Genomic DNA, 21836 nt, shown 5'->3' on the forward strand with positions numbered 1-21836 from the left:
GTACATTGAATATAATGTCATTATTTGTACATTGAATATAATGTCATTATTTATACATTGAATATAATGTCATTATTTATACATTGAATATAATGTCAGTATTTATACATTGAATATAATGTCATTATTTATACATTGAATATAATGTCATTATTTATATATTGAATATAATGTCATTATTTGTACATTGAATATAATGTCATTATTTGTACATTGAATATAATGTCATTATTTGTACATTGAATATAATGTCATTATTTGTACATTGAATATAATGTCATTATTTATACATTGAATATAATGTCAGTATTTATACATTGAATATAATGTCATTATTTATACATTGAATATAATGTCATTATTTATATATTGAATATAATGTCATTATTTGTACATTGAATATAATGTCATTATTTGTACATTGAATATAATGTCATTATTTGTACATTGAATATAATGTCATTATTTGTACATTGAATATAATGTCATTATTTGTACATTGAATATAATGTCATTATTTGTACATTGAATATAATGTCATTATTTATACATTGAATATAATGTCATTATTTATACATTGAATATAATGTCATTATTTATACATTGAATATAATGTCATTATTTATACATTGAATATAATGTCATTATTTATACATTGAATATAATGTCATTATTTATACATTGAATATAATGTCATTATTTATACATTGAATATAATGTCATTATTTATACATTGAATATAATGTAGTCGTAATAATGGCAAGAAAGAAAGAACACAAACAAAATGTAAAATTGGAACGCATATAATCTATATATAAATAAAGTAGCGTTCATGTGTGTGTCTCTGTGTACAACTCCCCTACAGTCCATATCACTGGACTGATCATGACCAAACCTGGCATGACGATGCCCCTTTCCCACCTAGGGATGGTGAACACCATGTTTCAAGGTTAAGATCAAAGATCAAGGTCATAGCCTAATTATATATACTCTCCTATTGCCCACACCACTGAACTGTTCATGACCAAACCTGGCAGTGATGACGGTCCCCCACCTAGGGATGGTGCACACTATTTTTCAAGGTTTCGGTCAAAGATTAAGGTCATATTTGGTGCGGCTCTTACAGAATCCACTTACTGCAAGGATGCCTGCAAAGTGGGCTTCAGCAAGCGGGTCCTACTGCAAAGTCCCGCACAAAGCATGGATATCTTTACTAGTGATATAAGTAAGAGAATAAAAAGAAAAAGATAAATATGGGTCAGGAAGTTGCTTTGCAAATAATTGCCCTTTGCGGTACTTTAAAGTACAACATCCAATTTATAAAACCCGACTATGTCTGTCTGTTTGTCTATTCTGTCTGTCTCTATATTTTCAAACTCAATCTCTTCCGAAACGAAAAGTCACAGAGTGGCGCTAGGGCCTCAAATGATTGCATTTTTTATGGACCATTCTTTTATGGGTCTTTAGCATGTTAAAATAATTTTTAAAGGGACAAAAAGGGGTCAAAATTGAAAACATCGTTATACATTTTGTAAATTCATCTTAGTTTATTTTTAATCAGTTCATATACGTGTCACATTCGTACAGTGGTAACGTCACCAGCTTTAAATGACATAGTTTTGCTTTCGGTTTCTATTCCAACTGATTGCACCCAAATACTTTTTTTTTACTTTTGAAATCACGACTATATAATAATATATACAAAATCTGGTCAAATTAAAATATCATATTTAAGCGTATTTTATGACCGGGCAAATCCCCCCCCCCATCTGCTAGTTCGTCAATATAACAATTATATAAAAGTATATAACGTGCTCGTGTACTTTAACACACCGTTCTTCTTTGTTGCCGATTCTATTTTCAATTTTCTATGCATGTTGCTAACACATGTAGTTGTAGACTAGGCCAATTTGAACTTATCTACCTTTTTCACACCACCAGAACAAAAGAAGCTGAATATTTAAAAACCTTGCAGGCTTTTCAGCCACGTTGATTTCATTAGGATTGAAACCATTATGTTAAGATAATGCTTACGTGGCAGGGTAGAGACACAATGCCTCTATCCACTGAACCACGGGCTCCGAAGGCCGAAGGATGAGTTGGCCAAAACGAGGTTAAACAATAACACCTATGAAGATGAAAATAGCAGTCAGTGCAGGGAGGCATATGAAGCTTCCTCTCGATGCACCACGGTGGGTCCCCGACTAGAGCAAGTAGGGAATCAATTTGATTTAAAAATGGGTGATTCACCGATTTCGATGACAATGAAAGAATTGGAAGTGTGGAACAGTCTTTGATCCTCATTCAATCGGGTCTTCATGCTAGTTTTATTTTGTAATAACGTTTTTTTTTTTTTTTTTTTTTTTTTTTTTAGTTCTAATTCTTTTTCTGCATCAAGTCAGTGTTATTGTTTCGGTGAACACGTCTGTCTATATAAGCCTAATCCAGCACCAACCTTTCTGTACTTGAACGATCTATTAATTGGCTTGATAAGCTGACCATTTACTAAAACGGTTTGTGATGCAAATGTCTCGTATTATTTGACAACAACGTGTCAATCAAACTTTGACGCGAAACAAATCTGAACGCAGTGAAGTGACGTCATCAAGATTAACTTGTAATCGTCACATCTTTTTAAAAATGTTTTAGATGTGTCGATTTACTTCTCCGCTCACAACGTGACAGCTTGGTACATGAGAACAGGGTGGGTAAATAAGTCACTTTGACCTCTTAAAAATTGTCTGAGCAGCCCCATCGGCATTCCCTGGTCATATCAAAATGTGATCAGTAGTTAATTACCCAATTCGCTATACCAACAAATTCACTATTAAAATTTGAAGAAATTACAGTGATTTCTATGCTACCGGTAAATAGAAAAATCTATTCTTTACAAAATGTGTGTGTATATATATATATATATATATATATATATATATATATATATATATATATATATATATATATATATATATATATATATATATATCGAATATCAGGTTATCAGTATTTTCTTCTACAGTGCTCAATACGCGAGTAGAACTAGGTTGTATATTTATTTTGAAAATATATTTATGGCACTTAACCTCTACAGAATCTTTCAAGCTGTATCCTTAGCCTGCCAATTCCCTAGGGGAATGAAATGCCAAAGTCTCTGTGTAGCTTAATTGCTATATATATATATATATATATATATATATATATATATATATATATATATATATATATATATATATATATATATATATACTAGCATGGGTACCCGGCGTTGCCTGGGTTGACATGAAGCTCTGTTTGAAACACGCCTGCTATACTAATCATTTTCATCATGCGTAACGTGGATACCCACACAACAATTTAAAAAATAAAAGAACGGATAAAAACACGTAAATGTAATCCCCTCCAAAAAGAAGTATCTGATACCCTCTCCACCAGATAGTTCGGCAGAAGGGATCACTGTCCTAAGAAAACTCACGATTTTGTGAGCCTAAAAAGTAACGTTTATAAACATTAATGCGTGCATTTATTTTTTATTTTGGTAAATGTGTAATTTAGCGGCGTAAATTATTTACCAGACAAAAAAATATATAAGAACTATTTATTTTTATATAAAACACATTGTTAGACCCAAAGGCTGAAATAAAACCAGAAACAAAATTCCTTTTTATTATTTTTTATCATTTATATTTATTATTCAAGGCCGCTATATTGCTTTTAAAATTTGGCCTTTCTCATGTTTGGCAGATTGGCCTTTTTAAGCTCTTTCATGAACTATGTTTTTGGCCGCCATATTTTTTTTTTTTTTTTTGTAATAAAAGAGTATGAAAAGGCCAAATTTGGCCTTAGAAAAGCTAATCTGCCAAACCTAAAAAGGCCAAATTTTAAACGTGTAAGGCGTGTACATTTAGTCTAATAAAAAATGATAAAAAACCCCATAAAAATGACTTTTTTTTTTGTTTTACTTCAGTCTTTGCGTCTAATAATGTTTTATATAAAAATAAATAGTTTTTATCTGTTAAATAATTTACGCTGCTAAACTACACATTTGCCTTTATTTTTTGTAAGGGCACTTTTTTTACTGTTTTTTTTTAATAAAGGAAATTTTAGGTTTGCTTTTTTTAGAGGCGGGGGCTTTTCGATTTGCTTTTTATTTTTGTTTTATATTTCTAATGTAATCCCCCCCGCCCCAAAAAAAAAAAAATTGAATTTGTCATATTTTGGGCTTTGTATTGTTTATTAAATTGTTTGGTGAAAGTAGAGAATGGTCTCATAAAAAATAATTAAATTTATCGTTATTTTATGTTTCCAATGTTATCCCCCCCTCCCAGTTATCCCCCCTCCTCAATCGCGAAACTTTTAAAAAAATGCTAGATGTGACATGTCTCGTTGAACGCTTGGTGGCCAAAAAGTGGGTGAGTGATCCCCCACTCTAACATGTTATTATTTTTTTTTCCAAATTTCTTCTCTGATAATATTTATAAAGGCTGTTTAAATGTATTAAGCTGAAAAAAAGTAGATCTCCATTTTTTTAGGGGTCAAACGCCGCTGGTTCACGTCATATAAAGTTATATAAAGTTACCTTTTTCATTAGAAAATTAAGTTTGTAATCGATGAAATTAACACTAAAAAAGAAAAAAAGTGCAAATTGTGGAATTTAGAGGGGATGCAGTAGATTTTCATTTTTTTTAGGTATTAAACGACGCTGAATTACGTGGTAAATATTTACCGATTTCTGTATTGCCGTAAGGAATAAAATAAAACAAACAAATGAAATCATTTCAGTTTTTTTTTCATAAATGTTTTTTTTTAATATTTAAAAAAAAAACGGGTTTGTATTACTGTACACATAGATTCGAAAAAGTTGTCAAAAAACAAATATATAACAAATAAATGTTATCAAAGGCAAGATAAGTTACTTTTCTGCCAAACTGGATATATTTTTCGTGTTTTTATTCAATGTAACATGTTTATTCAGCTCGAAAACCATACAGTGTTTACTGATGTATTGGAACATTAAAGATGGCGTCTTATTCTCTCTTTAACACGGTAAGTGTGGGAAAAGGTGTTATAAATAAAAAACCGGATAAAATACTGTTAAAAACTCGCTCAATATATGTTACCGTGACATAGGTTGACATATAATCGGCGGGTTTTTAATAGTATTTTGTATAGTTTTTTATTTATAACACCTTTTTCCATACTTACGGTGTTAAAGAGGGTGTGAGACGCCATCTTGAATTTTTCGAATACATCGGTAAACACTGTATGTTTTTCGAGCTGAATAAATATGTTACATTGAATAAAAACACAAAAAATATATCCAGTTTGGCAGAAAAGTAACTTATCTTGCCTTTGATAACATTTATTTGTTATATATTTGTTTTTTTGACAACTTTTTCGAATCTATGTGTACAGTAATACAAACCCAAAAAAACAATAAAAGCCAAACATTTTTTCTATCTACACGGAATTATTTTTCCAGCCAGAAACTTAATGAAATTACCAAATTATATTTTGGTAAACGTTTGTTTTTTTTTTTATGGATAGCATCTAGGGGCAAATAACTCTAAAAAAAAGTATTAAAAAAAAGGTCGCTGTTGGAAATATTAATTCCAAAATAAATTAAATTAAATATATTATCAATTCGATTGTTGTTTAAAATTTATTAAAGAACAATTTTAAATAGAATACTTTTAAAAAATCTCTTGCTAAAAACATTAACTAAGATACCGCTATTTAGTAAAATCAATTTTTCTTAATGTCATATGCAAATAAGGTGATCTCTTAATTGTATATTTTTCCAAGTATCATACTATATATATAGAAAAAATGAAAGATTAAAGTAAGACACTTTTTGTATATATTAATCAAATTGTGAACAAACAAACAGACAGACAGGAATACGAATTTATATAAATAGATATATACTAGCAAGCCGCCCGGCATTGCTCGGTGGTAATATACACTTAAATATGATATTTTGATTAAATGCAGATTTATTATACAACTCTGGGTGATTGGCATTGCCCGGGTGTTTGGAGGTGTGTGTTGAGCAAAAAAGAAAAAATTGTTAGTAGGCAGGTAGGCACGAAACCATACCGCGAAGGAGGAAAAGAACGTGAAAAAAACCCAAAAAACGTTCTATCTTTGCTGTTTGTCCATCGCCAAACCGGAAGTGACGTAGGTTTTAATTAAGACTAGACAATCGAAAAGAGGGGATGACTTTTGTACATATCAGGAAAAGAAACGACCTCTCCCTGTAGAAAAGTGCCCAGTAAAATTGCCCAGTTGAGGGTGAAGGAATTAATGTTTTTAGCCAGTTTTTCGATAATTGTCGTCCGAAGGGTCAAGCTTCAAAATGATAACAATCTTGTGAAAATTCGTTGCCTCGAAAGTTTTAGGCAGACATACAAACATACATACATACATACATTTAAACAGACAGGTGAGATTTTTATAATAGATTATTAATATATTGGACCCAATATATAGCAATGATTTAAAAAGTTTAAAAAAAAATGACTTGTGCACCAACACCGAGAATCGAAACCAAAACACTTAGCTTACGATTTACTTTTTCTTTTGACGTTAATGCCTGAGCTATGAAGATATGTTTGCTGCAAGGCTAAAAATTAAAACATGAAGCAAGAGCTATTACGTCACGCATGCATAATCGTAATGCTGTCGTTCAACCTTCACCCGGCAAATTTCATGTTTTTAATTTTCACACGTTTGCACCGATTTTCCCTGGCTAAAACTCAAATATAATGTTTTGTGTGGGTTTGAATACCTATATGTTACGTTACATGTCTGTAGACCAAAAACTCTAGGAGGAGTTTGGTAGGCAAAGTTTTTAAACAAATATATATACGCATACATAAATATATATAGAAAGAGGTTTATGTTTACTATAACCTTTTTACGCAAATATTACGCAAGTATAAATCATGTAGAATATTTGCATGAATATAATTATATGTAATAGTTAACTAAAGATGATCACGCCATGAGAAAACCGAAAAAACTAAGAGGGAATTAATTAAAATGAAGTTTAAAAAAGTATGCAAATTAGCTTGATCTTTTGCAGATGAATGCAATTCCACAACCCATATATAACAAAGTTGTATTTTCTTTTTAAATGAAAAGAAAAAAGACTCGCCTTTTTTCTTTCTCGGCTTTCAAGCCGGGATCATAGTGTAGTATCTGTTATGATGCTTCACTTAAGTTAATTGGTCAATGTAGGGGAAACCTTTCATACAGAGACAATTACTATGTTTTTAGATACTGCCAGAGTCTCCCCTTTTTGCCCTTGTTTTAGGGGAGCTGGTTTTCCCCATCACATTAAAAATGACCTTGTGTCACATTTACTTTCGTGGGGAAGCAAGTAAATACCTAAATAAATAGAAAAAGTGTTTTTGATATGAATAGAGTGTTCAAAAAGTTACTGAAAGGTTTTTTACTTAAATAGATCCTTTATTTTTGATATTTTTCTGTAATTGTAACACAATCTGACATTGTTGAAAAAAAAAGTGGTAGTAGACAGGAAGTCTCGAACCCATACCGCGAGGGAGGCAAAGAACGTGGAAAAAAAAAATCTGACGTCTTTGCTGTTGTGCCCATCGCTAAGCCAAAAGAGACGTAGGTTTAAATTAAGGCTAGACAATCGAAAAGAGGCCATGACTTTCGAAAAAAAGCAACACCCCTTGAAGAAAAGTGCACAGTTGTGGGTTTTTAGCCAATTTTTCGATATGTGTCGTCCGAATGGTCGAGCTTCAAAACGATACTGATCTCGTGAAAATCCGTCGCCTCTGTCAAAAGTTTTAGGCATACATAAAAACATACATTCATACATTTAAACAGGCAGGTGAGATTTATATTATAGATGGCTTGAATTATAATTTAAAATGTAAAAGTCAAGTATCATGCTTCAGTTGTGCTCTAAACAGAAACATTCATTTCGAATGCGCTCCTCTCATATTAAAGAACCTGCTGTTGACTTTTATATGCTTGGCCTTACTGCTTGTGCTTGAATTAAAGTGTAAAATGCAAAAGTCAATATCATGCTTCAATTGTGCTCTAAACAGAAGCATATTTCATCATATCTATTAGACATATTACCCTCCCCCCCTAGACACACAAATCATGCTGTTGGCATTTTTTTTAAATATTGCAAATGTCTAAAATGACATATAAAGAAGTGAAGTGGTCGAATTTTGCTTAGCAACTCAAAAGCCATTTAGTAATTTGGACGAAATCGTCGACATGTTTGCATTGTTATGAATCATCTAAAGAGCAACTGGAGCCGAATTTTATACCCTCCTCCTCTTCCTCCTCTTCCCCCTCCTCCTCATTATCATTCTTCTTTTTTTTTTGGTGTTCTTCCTCCCCCTCCCCCTTTCTTTCTTCTCCCACTGTTCTTTTTCTTCCTCATTCTCCATTTACCCCACTTGCTTTTTCTTTCTATGCCTTTTCTTTCTCTCTCTCTCTCTCTCTCTCTCTCTCTCTCTACTGTTCCTTCTCTTCTTCTTTCCCTTATCTTTCTTCTACTTCTCCATTTTATCCTCCTTCTTTTCGTTCTCCTCCCCATTTTATTTCCTCTTTTTCATTTTCATCAAAAAATTTCCATCTTCCTACTTCTCTTCCACCCTTCCCTTTCTCCTTCATTTCAACCTCTTCCCTTGCCCCCCCCCCCAAAAAAAAATGTTTTAAATTAACATGGCAAATACTTTATTATTATTGGATTGGTTTTTGGAGGTTCCAATGACCTTGAAACCTGAATCTTGACCTTTTCAAAAAGTCATAAATAAGTTAACAAAAACTCATTTATTTACATTGTCATTTGTAACCCGGGGACACATTAGGCTTCTTCTTTACCTCCAAGAAAATATGTTCTTGTAATCAGGAAACGCTTTCATTAATGTGTGTTAATCAGTATGTGAGGGGTATATTAAAGTTACCTAGGTGATGGCATTCATCCAATAATAACTAGAATAACGCTGACCCGTTGAGTCACAACTACTTTTCTTATCTGTAGCACTTTGATTTTATTAAATACACACACACACACACACACACACACACAAACAAACACATACACACACACACAAACACACACACACTGAAGTGAATGTCCCTAATGATGGAGGTCTGAACAGAGCAGAAAGGGAGAAACAGACCAAATACCAAGGTCTCATGTATGATATGAAAAGAAACTGGAATCTTAAGGAGATCTCAATCATACCAGTTACTGCTACAGGGCTTATGAAGAAGAACCTGAAGTCCTACCTAACTAATATTCCTGGTGAACCAAGTGCAAAAGAGATCCAGACAATCGCACTAAAGAGAACAACAATGATATAGGATACTAAAAAGAGCTCTCGGATGGTTTCAATAAAAAGCAGGGGAATGTTGGCAGCTGGTTTGGCTGCCCCATACCCAGCATTATAATCTTCAAAGGAAGAAAAATAAAACACACACACACACACACACACACACACACACACACACACATATATATATATATATATATATATATATATATATTATGCTTATAGAAAACTAGCAGGAAGACCCGACGTTATTCTGGATTGAATGATAATCAACGAATGTTTCACACTCTCATACGTTTATTGTCATCGAAATCGGTGAAATCGTCCATTTTTCAATCAAATCAATTGATAGCCTGCTTTAGTTAGGGACCCATCGTGGTGCACTGGGAGGAAACTTCACATGCCTCCCCCCAGTGACTTAGTCTGCAATACATTGTAGTCTATATTGCACTGTAGAGAATCTACTGTTAATTTTATGAAATTATTTTTTATATATAATGGCTTAAATTAAAGTTGAAAATGTAAAAGTCAAGTATCATGCTTCAATTGTGTTCTAAACAGATTCATTTTGAACGTGTCCATGCCATATCAAAAAAAAAAAACTACTAATGATTTTATGTGTCGAGCGTTTCGGTTTGTGTGATAATAAAACTTTTCAAATGCATTTATGATGTTAGGCTGTGTAAGATTGGTCAAAATCCCCCGTTCTTTCTTTCATTGGATTATTTCGATTATCTATTATCTATATTTACCGAAGACATTCCGATCCAAATCCTATCTAAGAACACTGCCAAGCATATTAAGTACCTTCGTTTGAGATTTCATAAAAATTGACCAGGCCGCTTTCGAGTCCATAGGGATTGAACCCACACATACATACACACACCAATTTCATTTTATATAATATTAGAAATAGAGATACAGAAGTAAAGTGACCTATTCTTTCTCCCTAAATTACATAGATGTTTATGGTGTGTGCAAACACTGCGAATTAGCTTAAAAGAAAGAGAGAGAGAAAGAGAAGAGGAGGGGAAAAAGTCTCTTTTGAAGTCAAGCATTGACGGAAGTTTATTTTGATTAAGATGGTTGGATTGCAGAAAGGATTTTGAATATCATTAATAACTAGCAGGGCTACTCGGCATTGCCTGGGGCAAAAGTGCAATCCACAAACCACATTTAATCCTCGTTGAATCTTAAATCTACACCCCATACTCATGCATATTCCACCCCCGTTTCCACTCAGAACTTGTGAATTTATACATATTCCAATCTTAGTCCTATTTGGAGGAGTATAACTTCAAAGCAGATACTAATTATCTTTGATACTAACTCAATCAATCCTAACTACCCATGCGGGGGGCGTAAAAATACTTGGCTTTGAAACCAGGCGCAGAAATAACCCTCTCGGTGCTGATGGACCTGTAGATCGAGTCAGGTCATCCATCTAGGAGAAGGAAAACTCTACTGTTAAAATATATGAAACCCTAGCTGTCCATATCCGGCGTTACCAATACCAATAACGTCGAGTATTTACTAAATAGGATGTCTTTGTCTGCAAAAAAAAAAAAAAAAAAATGTTATTTAGACTACCAATAAAAATAATAAAGATTTTGTGTCCTCTGGAAAAATGTAAAAAAAAATTAAATCCACAACAGACACAATTCGATCATTTATTTTTTCCTTCCCACATGTCGCCAAAGGAAAAAAGTCAACTGTGATTTTAAAATAAGAATAAGTGTTAAAAATAATTTGTCAACTTCAGATGGGAATCGAACCCAGAATTACGTCTTTACAGGCTAGCGTCTTATAATGCTATCAATGCACAAATTATAAAGCATGCATCAAAACATTATTGTGTCAGCAGATAAACTTACGTTAAATTTTGGGAGGTCCTCGAAAAAAAAAGCCAAGGGAAAGATATTTTTGATGAAATTCGAACAATGATTATATTTCATCCGGATTTCTTTACAGTGATGTGTTTCTAACACTATTTTGTTCAATTTTCGATTTTTGAGCGATTATCGAGACTCCCTTGAGGACGGTTAAATATCGGATATTTCTTTGTTCTAACTTAAGTTTTTACACTATTTTTTGTTTCAAACTAAATAAATGATTTAAAATAAGTTTAAAAAAAAAAAACTTGTTCAGGTAGGTAGAAGAGTATTTTGCCTTTGACAGCATTTATTTGTTGTATATTTATTATTGACCATTTTATCCTTTTGTTGTCTATACTGCAATATGCCCATGGCCAAAAGAGGGCTTGCGACTGTGAGAGTGTTAATTACTCCCACTCCCCCTGATATTAGTTGACCTCCATTTAGCCTCGAGTAACAATGGATAACTTCTGTAAAGATGCTTACACAAAAAATCTATTACAAAGTAAGGAAAAAGGTAATACTCTCACATATAGCACCTGGCATTCCAAAATGGTCACCCATTTACAATTTGCCAGGCTGAATGTTACTAAACTTCCGTGATTTATTTGGCGACCGGTTTGTTAACATGATTATACTGCATTGATTCGGATGTATAATATGGACACAACATCTCATTTGAAAATTCAAATATTTCAGATTTGCATTGAATTTTATCCAGCGTCATTACACACATATTTAGCAAGATTCCTCGAATTTCGATTCCGTCTTAAGACCCCTTAAGCTTAAGTCTTTAATTTTAGACATTTTCTGCAATCCAAAAATCGTGTACAGGATTTTGATCAAACTTGGAATAATGATTTTAGACATAAGATTGTATCGTGCTGTTGATCTTCATAAGTCATAACGGAATATAAAAGTGGTGCAAAACTGCTTTTCTTACCATATATCTATCAAGACCTGGAGACCATTCAAGGATAAATGTTAATGAGTAGTCTGATAATTGGAGATTGTGAAAATTGGATAAGTTAATTTATTTTAGAGGGCTGTTCATCTAGAACTTGTTTACATTGAACTTGAAAACGACCACGTTATAATTAGTTAGGAGGCAGCTCCGCGGTGTTGTGTTTCACAGGTGAGCAGGTCTGTGAAGAAAACTTTGTTCATGGAATTTTCGTTTATTTTTAGGCACAAATAGAGAGGAAGGAAAATTTTTGATAATGGTTGTAGCTAGTTGAATGCTTGCCAGGGGAGGGAGACCGTTTGGAGAAATAACTTTATCCGTCCTAGGACGGCGTTAGTCTGGTTTTATCATGAAAATATGCAATGTTGTCCACGTAGACTCATGTTTATTAAGCGGATCATGTTTTCGATTTGTTTTAATAAAAGTCTGCAAAGAAAACAATGAAACCGGCCTGTTTGAATGGTTTAATTATCAGTCAGACTTTTCCCTGATATTAATGAAGCATTGTTTTCAATTCAACGCAATCAATTTTGGCTGCCGGGTAAAAATCAATCATGAGTTTCGAATCTAAATATGGAAACTTACACCAAACGTTCAATTGTGCCTGCTACCCCTCCACAGCAACAGCAATCAATACAACTAGAGAATGGAAAGAAGGTCGTAAAGACCAAAATCTCAACTGGTCGATGTAAGCTAAATAATCCATGCACACACACACACACACACACACACACACACACACACATATATATATTCATTTTTTTTTTTTTGATTTTGAAATTTTGAAAATATATGTGATAATTAAGCTACACAGAATTTTCATCGTTTCCTCCTCGTGAGGATTCACCAGTCTAGTGCAATAGCCTGACGAATCCTCACAAAGCTGAAACATGAAAAATTCTGTGTAGTTTAATTGCCGTATTATCGTTTAAAAATCAACAAGTTATATATATATATATATATATATATATATATATATATATATATATATATATATATATATATACAGACAGACAGACAAACAGACAGACAGAGTTACGAAGAAGTCACTGAGGGACCTCACTGAAGGGTTTTTAACTTGAATAGATTTCTTTTGTGTTGGTACGTTAATAGAAGGGACTCTTGTTATAGGAGGCAGATTTATAGGGACACAAACTGAGTTGTAAGTTTGGCAGCAATATGTTTGTTTACATTTTGAAATTTCTGTATGTTGATACAGTCTGGAAAACAAAGAAGCAAAAGAGAATTCAAAAGGTAAATGACACGATGAAAGAAGTTAGCAGAGTTGAAAATCTTCTTGCATTTACGAATTTTACATTTTCGTTTAGCTTCATTAGAGTGCACTCCATGGAAGTACTTGTAAAACAAGCACGAAGCTGCAGCGATGTGACACAGGTTTGAGCTTGACAGATAGTACGGAAACTATTAAATTAGATATGGTAGCAATAATCCATGAACGAGGAAATGACCGCGTTATAGAGATATAGGAATTTGGCAACTTGAATTCTGTCAATGTTATATCTGACGTTATATCCGACTAATTTTCATCACTTTCTTTCTCACGAATCTTCTATTAATTTCCTAATAAAGTCGACCCCGTAAGTTCTTTGTGGCTTCTATCTAAAACATATCCTATTTACAACATAACGCGTGATCCATCTGAACAAATATATTTTTACTAATATATATATATATATATATATATATATATATATATATATATATATATATATATATAGTAGTGGATGTATATTTATTATCGCTAACTTGATTGTTTCATTTAGAAGCGTTGGTTGTGGTATGTATTCTTTGAAGTTTTACTAATTTTCTATCTCATTTTTATCCCTAGTCTTTATTTCACGTAACACAAATTCGAGAGCTTATGAAAATCATTTAAACGTTTGATGTAAAAATGTAATAACTTTGTTTTTTATCTTGTTTACAGAAATTGTTTTGTCTTAAAAATTTGAAATCGCATTAAAAATTCACAACAGGGTGGATTTTTCACGATACTTCAACGATTGACGTCACGGTCGTCTTCTATTGCAAATAATTGATTTTTGTCTGAAGTAGTTTGTCGTTGTCCTTATTTTTTATGTTTTATGTAAAAACGATTTTAGTACTTTGTAAACTGTTTCTCATTTTATAGAAAAAAATTAAGAGAATGTCAACTTGATGAATGTTTTATAAGTAATACAAAAATATACAAAAATCTTTAAAATGCTGAATCATATTCGTGTTATTTAGATTCTTCGGACTACTGTTCTCATCTTGAGTGTCATTTTCACAATGATTCGGTCGATGTAACCTCCGACCTTCTTTAGGTGTATCTTGTCGAACTCAGGAATATTTCTGTTAAACTCAGTTATTTGGATGGAATTTCGAACGGAACCCTGTATTTACTTCATGGGAGTAGCATGCTCTTGTTCCGTCAGCCATGACTGGATAGAGGTCCTAAGTAATTTGCAAGTGTATTTTTCGATCACCCACACTGAGAAAATACAATACATATATATCGTCTGACGAATATTCCCTAATCATTTTATAAATAAAAATTAAAAGGAACAACATAATTTATAGCTTTATAACAATTTTGTTTAATAATTTCATGGCCAAACAATGTAATTTAGTTTAAGATTCAAAGTTTTATTAGAAAATAATTTGATAAAAAGAAGGCTTAAAAAAAACGAATCAAAATGAAAATAAAAATGTTACATATAAGAAAAGATTAAGTTAACTAGTGTGAATTTTAACAAAGGTCACACGTAGTGCATGTCACCATAATCAAAATCTGTACAACAGAATTGTTCCCAGAGATGTGTGACGTAAAGTTGAGGAAAGGGATAGCAGGTCAAACGGTAAACAAAACAGATGTGAGGAGATGATGATTGACGTCATGTTTTTCGAGTGAACGAAACAAAGATTTTCAAATCAGTTTGTCCGTGAAAACCAATTGTGAAACATTGTATAATGCGAGTCTGTTATGGATTGCACGCGAAAATTGGCTAATAATGGAAAAAAATTGATAATCTAAGTGAAATATTATCGCGATGCCTGTCCGTGTGTGTCACTCATTTCAGTGAAGTTAGAAAGGTAAGAAGTAAATTAATTAGATAAGATGACATGAGTTTCTCTCTCCTGAGTCAATTTTCTTCAAATAAAACTTAAAGAAAACCCAATAAACGTTGCTTTTGCTGCATAAAAAATAAACTTATTGTATAGCAACTACAGATGGTACATCGACGACGGAGACAAGGCAATAAAAGACCGAAGCACGTATGTATAAAGAATTAGTTGTTATTGAAAATGTAACAAAAAGTACTCCCGAACAACACCGATTTGGATTATCTAGTTTAGATGACGTATGCGTAGAAAGTAATATGAATGTTTTGTTGTTTTAATTTTCATTTTGGAGGTTTTATTAATGTTGACTATGAATGAATATGTATGGTCAAGAATCTTTGTCTTCTCTAATTTGCAACAAATGGCCGACACGCGTAAACAGCTGTGTTGTTGTTGTTGTTGTTGTTGTTGTTGTTGGTAGTAGTAGTAGTAGTAGCAGTAGCAGCAGCGAAGTGATGACGATAGCAAACTACACAGAGTTATGTGTGTAGAATTGCTCTGTCTATCTTTTTTTTTTCATAGTCGTCATAAGTATAGTTTTTTATTTACCTCCTCTCAAGGATGTTAGGCACAAGGTGAAGTTTGATGAAAGTGTTTCTGTGGAACGAATTGTCATACTCAGAATTTCAGTCTGGGTTGTTAACCACTTAGCCAATGTCACTCCTTCATGTTGCAAGTATAGAGTTGTCTCAGTTGTGGGTCTTCTTTTTCAGTCGTGTGTAGATTATAACAGCAGTAGATTAAAAAAAAATTCTCATTTATTGCTCTGGATCTTTCCAAATCTCGTTTTTATTTAATTTTCTTAAAAGTACATATTCATATAACATTTAATATTGATTTTCCCTTAAATCTATCCCTTATAGGGTGACATAGTAGATCTCTGAAACACATCTATTCTCTTCCACGGTTAAAACCCAATAGGGAAAGAGAATACTGTTTTCTCATTACACATCACTTTTGACTTCCTGTTTTTACGTCATTTTTTAACACGTCAACTCAATTTCTCAACCTAAATTTCAAAAAGGACACTTTTTCTTGACTAAATTACATAATAGCACATAATAGCAAAATAAGATATAATCACAAAATAAAGATGACGTATAAACACATTGATGACGTATGACACACAGCCATCTGTTGACCACCCAGTAAAGTAATCTAAGGATTCTTTGAAGGGGGGCTATTTGAACTGCTTACTTAGTGAAACTTTCACAAGTGCTGCCAAACCTGTCGAGCTTGGTAATTATATCCTCGGGTAAATCGTCTGCCTCGATATGATACAGGTTCAATCAGCACTTGTTCTTACCAGAGTTTTTTATATTTACATGTAATACTTGTTTTAAAAATTGATGTTTAATTTTTTTTTATTATTTTACTCACTTTTTTCAGGTGCCCTTACGTATCTTAACAATTGCACATTTCTGTCAGTCTACTTAACTATATCGTTTACATCAGTTTTTATATCCGTCCTTTGTATATCTCTTTGATTTTTAACCCCTAAGATTAAACCATTTCGGACATTTTTGCGAATTCCATTTGCTTACCAAATTTTGCCATAAACTATTCGACCTACTTTGTCGATTGTCTCTTGACTGACGTTATAAACAAATTTCTTACACAAATCTGTATTTCAATAATTGTTCAACATTTTATATACCAAGGCAACCAAGATGAACACCGGCCTTGTTTTCCTCCACAGACAGAGAAGTAATGTTCCATCTTCTCAGAAGTTAGATTAAAATCACTTGAAGTTGTACCCTTTTCCCAATCATTTGTTAGACAGAAGGATTCCTGAATTCGATAAAATACACCTGAAGAAGGTCGGAGGTTACATCGACTGAAACTTTGTGAAAATGACACTCAAGATGAGAACAGTAGTCCGAAGAATGCAAATCATATGAAATCATACAAATCGCCATCTAAAAAAAATCCGAAACCTATATGTCTCATCATGTTGGATTCATTAATGTTTGTTTTAATAATTTTAATGATTGTTTTATTTATTTCTTTTTATTATTTTCCACTTTTGTTTTAATAATTGTTTTATTTTTTTATTATTATTTTCCACTTTTGTTTTAATAATTTTAATGATTGTTTTATTTTTTATTATTATTTTCCACTCTTGTTTTAATAATTGTTTTATTTTTAAAAACTTGCTTTTTACTTTTTTTCAGGTGCTCTCATGTATCTTAATGAGGCGACGTTGTTGCACAACTGCAAAATCCGTTATTACAAAAACCAAATTTATGTAAGTTGTATTCCTTTTTTTTAATCAAGTTCTTATACTTACATCATCATCATCATCATCATCATCATCATCATCATCATCATCATCATCATCATCACCACCACCACCACCACCACCACCACCACCACCACCAACAACAACAACAACAGCAGCAACAACAACAACAACAACAACAACACCAACACCACAATCACCACTATCATCATCACCATCATCAATTTACCGTTTTACATGAGATGTGTTGGACGGCTTGAAAAAATTAACATTGAAGCTAACCTATCTCTGGCCAGGTACAGGCAAAGAGTAATGAAAATAATCGAGAAGTCACTCTTTATAAAGACCTAAAAGCGACTCTAGGATAAGAATAAATGACTGTCAGGTAGACTACGAGACAACACTGTAATGATCAGCAATGGTGGAACTGGGGTAGAGTTTAATTATATAAAAGGACGGCTCAACAAGGACTTATTTACACTGGACTTGAAAACGACCATTTTATAGTCATCTGGGAAGCAGCCCCAGGGTAGTGTGTTCCACATACAGTTCTATGAAAGAAACTTTGCTCATGGAATTTTCTTTTAGTTTTAGACACGAAAGATTTGGCCAGTTGTAGCTAGATTGGTATCAAGATTTGAAAGAAGCAGCACGAGTTGGCATTACTGTTTACTTTTTTCACCCTCTTATTCGTTCTTCTCCTTCCACCTCCTCTTCTTTTATATCATGAACTAGGTCGGACATACGTACATTCATTTTTATCAAATATACTAGCAGATCGCCTGGCGTTGCTCAGTCGCAAAATAGTTTACATATGATATTTTAATTCATGCAGATTTTGTATTTATTATTAAAGAGAAAATTATCTATATATTCTCTATATACTTTGCCCAATATGCATAGTAATAAATAATAAGTTGAGACAAAAAATGACTTTAGTGCCATCAGCTGGAATCGAAACCAAATCATTCAGTGTTCCAGCCCTAATCGTTATTTAGTGATTCAGCCGTCTTCATTACTGTCTGAGCTATCGTCAGATGAATAAAATAAGTTAAAAAATCAACCAATAGTATATATATACGCATGCTCAGAAGTTAGTCGATTTACTCCTGCCAAGGTCAACTGATTGATTTTTTTTTAAGTTTGACCTCTTGACAGCTATTTTTACAGGCTAAAACTAAACCGAAAATGTTCCTGAGGTCTATATCAAGTTTCAAGTGTAGACTGAATATTCAAAGAATAATTTAATAGAGACGTTTCACACAGGCACACCGACAAGGTTATATATATATATATATATATATATATATATATATATATATATATATATATATATACACGCCAATGTGCTAGAACGTTTTATCCTAAATTCTATGCAATTATGCAGAATATAGAAACTATGCATAAAAAGAATTAAGCGTAATAGTTAAATGAAACGAATCATCTAATAAGAAACGATAAAAAATGAATTAATTAATGAACGCTCGTTTGTCAAAAGAATATGCAAATTAGTTTATTTTCATGAAGTCGCTCGCATATCCATGATCGAGTTTATAAAAACATTCGTTTTAATAATTTTTAATAGAAAAAGTAACTTTTTTATATCAATGTAAGAGCAATAAAAAAAGCCTAACTTGATAAGTATAAAGATTAAATTAAAATTCTATGAAGCATTAGAATTATACTTTCTATTTCTGAATTGTTAATCTAATTTGTATTTTCTTTTGTAGACGTACACAGCCAATATACTAATCGCCATCAATCCGTACTGTGTTATTCCTAACTTGTATTCATCCGAGACAATTCACGCTTACCGAGGAAAATCGCTTGGAACAATGCCGCCTCACGTCTTTGCAATTGGTAAGTGAACTACAATTGCTTAATTTTGTATCTTCTTTCTTAATTCTGTAGCGCTTGAAGAATTAGAATATTTAATTATTCAATTCATCAAGTTTAACTACGTATGAGTAGGGAAAGTGTAGAAGGGATTTGGGCAAGCGAATTTTCATTCGTATATATATATATATATATATATATATATATATATATATATATATATATATATATATATATAATATTTATTATGACACTATATATACATATTTCAAGGTCGTACCATTGGTTTCGATACACCGAAAACAGTAATAATATACTGTGGAAAATCGGTATAATCTCTTCGGCAGCACTCTTGAAAATAAATCTTGTACTATATCTACTACTAAGAGGAACAATTGTAAAATGAACAAACAAGAACTCAGATACTCTCCTAAGGACATTCCGACGCCCAGCAACACATTTTATCTGAAATGTCTTATCAATAAAATGGAAGATGTAGTGAAACGTATGAGGTGGAAACATCATATTTCTAATTCTACAGAAGACCCACATCTAAATAACCATTATGGTCTAAAATCCTCCAAATATCCGGATAAAGCCCCTGAAATGGACGCCTTTGAAAAAGACTTACTGGATTTAATTCCTAAAATCCGTTTCATGCGAAATAACACTGCCTTCCAAAAAATCTTAGCCACTGACATAAAAAATCTTAAATCAAATGAACACACTCTCACATTTGCAGATAAAACCAGAAATATCTATAAAATCCATACAAACAAATACAAGGATCTTGCTTTAAAAAACATCACAAAGCAATATCAAATCGCATCAAGCCGTACCTTATCATATATTAACCAAGAAGCCTCAAACATTGCAGCTAAACTAAAAATTGACTACAGAGCAAATCAGCTAGCTCAAAAAACAGCCTTCATTACCTTGAAAGACCACAAACCTCATTTTCAAGACAGACCTACTTGCAGACTGATTAACCCTGCTAAAAGTGAAATAGGTCTAGCGAGTAAATATATCGTCAAGAAAATTAACAAATGTATAAAAAACAATTGCAACCTTAAACTTTGGACTAATACCCAAGAATCCATCCAATGGTTCAAAGCCATTCCCAATAAAGAACAATGCAAGTTTACTCAATTTGACATTACTGACTTTAATCCATCCATTAGCAGGGAAATCCTCGACAGCTCCCTAACCTTTGCCAAATCCTTCATGGAGATCAGTGACTTGGAAATCCAAACTATCCTCCACGCAAGAAATTCACTCCTTTTCTTTGATAACAAAACGTGGGTTAAAAAATCCAATCCTGAGGACCCCTTTGATGTTCCAATGGGTGCCTTTGATAGTGCGGATATTTGTGATCTGGTAGGTCTCTTTATTCTCCACTCCCTACAGAACAAGTTCCCCAACCATGAATTTGGCCTATACCGAGATGATGGTTTATGTCTTTCACGCAACTGCAATGGTCAAAATCTAGACAGGTTCAGAAAACAATTGACCACATTCCTTAAAGAACTTGGGTTTAATATCACCATTGACACCAACCTTATTAGTGTGGATTTCTTAGATGTTACATTGGACCTGCCCAGCAACTCTACCAGACCCTACCACAAACCTACTGAACAGCTTAAGTACATTAATACGCAATCATGCCATCCACCTCGTGTTTTCAAGAACCTTGTCCCCAGCATCAGCAGAAGAATCTCCAACCTTTCATCCAGCAGAGAGATTTTCCAACAAGCTGCGCCATATTATAACAGAGCACTCCGAGAAAGTGGATACCAGGAAGATATTTCATATATGCCCAATCCACCCACCAGACAGCGCAGACCCAACAGATCCAGGAACATAATTTGGTTCACCCCTCCGTTCTCCCTCAACGTCAGGTATAATATAGGTAGACAATTCCTTCTTCTAATAGATAAGCATTTTCCACCCACAAACAAACTCCATAAAATCTTTAATAGAAACAACATAAAAACTAGCTATTCCTGCTCTCCCTCAGTCGGCTCTATCCTGACATCTAAACCCCCAATCCCTATTAACCCCCCTAACCCTCGCTGCTCATGCAGGGGAGGAGATACCTGTCCTCTGGGGGGAGGCTGCACAATCAAATCTATCGTTTACCAGGCCAAAGTCATTCCTGAAAATAACCCAGGTAAAGAAGAAATCTACATTGGAATGACTCAGGGTACCTTCAAGCAGAGGCTGTATGCACATAACTCCACTTTCAAATATCCCCAAAAGAAATTTGACACATCTTTAGCCACCAAGATTTGGTCGCTTAAAGAATCTAATACTCCATATAAAATAAAATGGTCAATCATGGATATTAAAAAATCTTACGACCCAACCTCCAAGACCTGCTCACTTTGCACTACTGAAAAATTTAGGATCCTTCAGGCTATCAATAACCCATCCATAGCCTGTATGAATATTAAAAACGAAATCTTCAGACA

The 21836-nt window shown here is 33.1% G+C and overlaps 1 protein-coding gene across 13 annotated transcripts in view; it reads left to right on the forward strand.

Moving 5' to 3' along the window:
- The window catches only part of LOC145241536 (unconventional myosin-VI-like), a 381082-nt gene that overhangs the window by 251929 nt on the left and 107317 nt on the right, over positions 1-21836 (forward strand). For all 13 annotated transcript variants that reach the window (XM_080104590.1, XM_080104593.1, XM_080104586.1 and 10 more), the window contains exons 4-5: positions 17462-17535; positions 19260-19389. In XM_080104590.1, the coding sequence (XP_079960716.1) occupies positions 17462-17535; positions 19260-19389 (204 nt within the window). The remainder of the gene's footprint in view (positions 1-17461; positions 17536-19259; positions 19390-21836) is intronic.

The sequence above is a fragment of the Euprymna scolopes genome, chromosome 20 (assembly GCF_053919585.1).
Source record: "Euprymna scolopes isolate OS-2025 chromosome 20, ASM5391958v1, whole genome shotgun sequence".
Taxonomy (NCBI): domain Eukaryota; kingdom Metazoa; phylum Mollusca; class Cephalopoda; order Sepiida; family Sepiolidae; genus Euprymna; species Euprymna scolopes.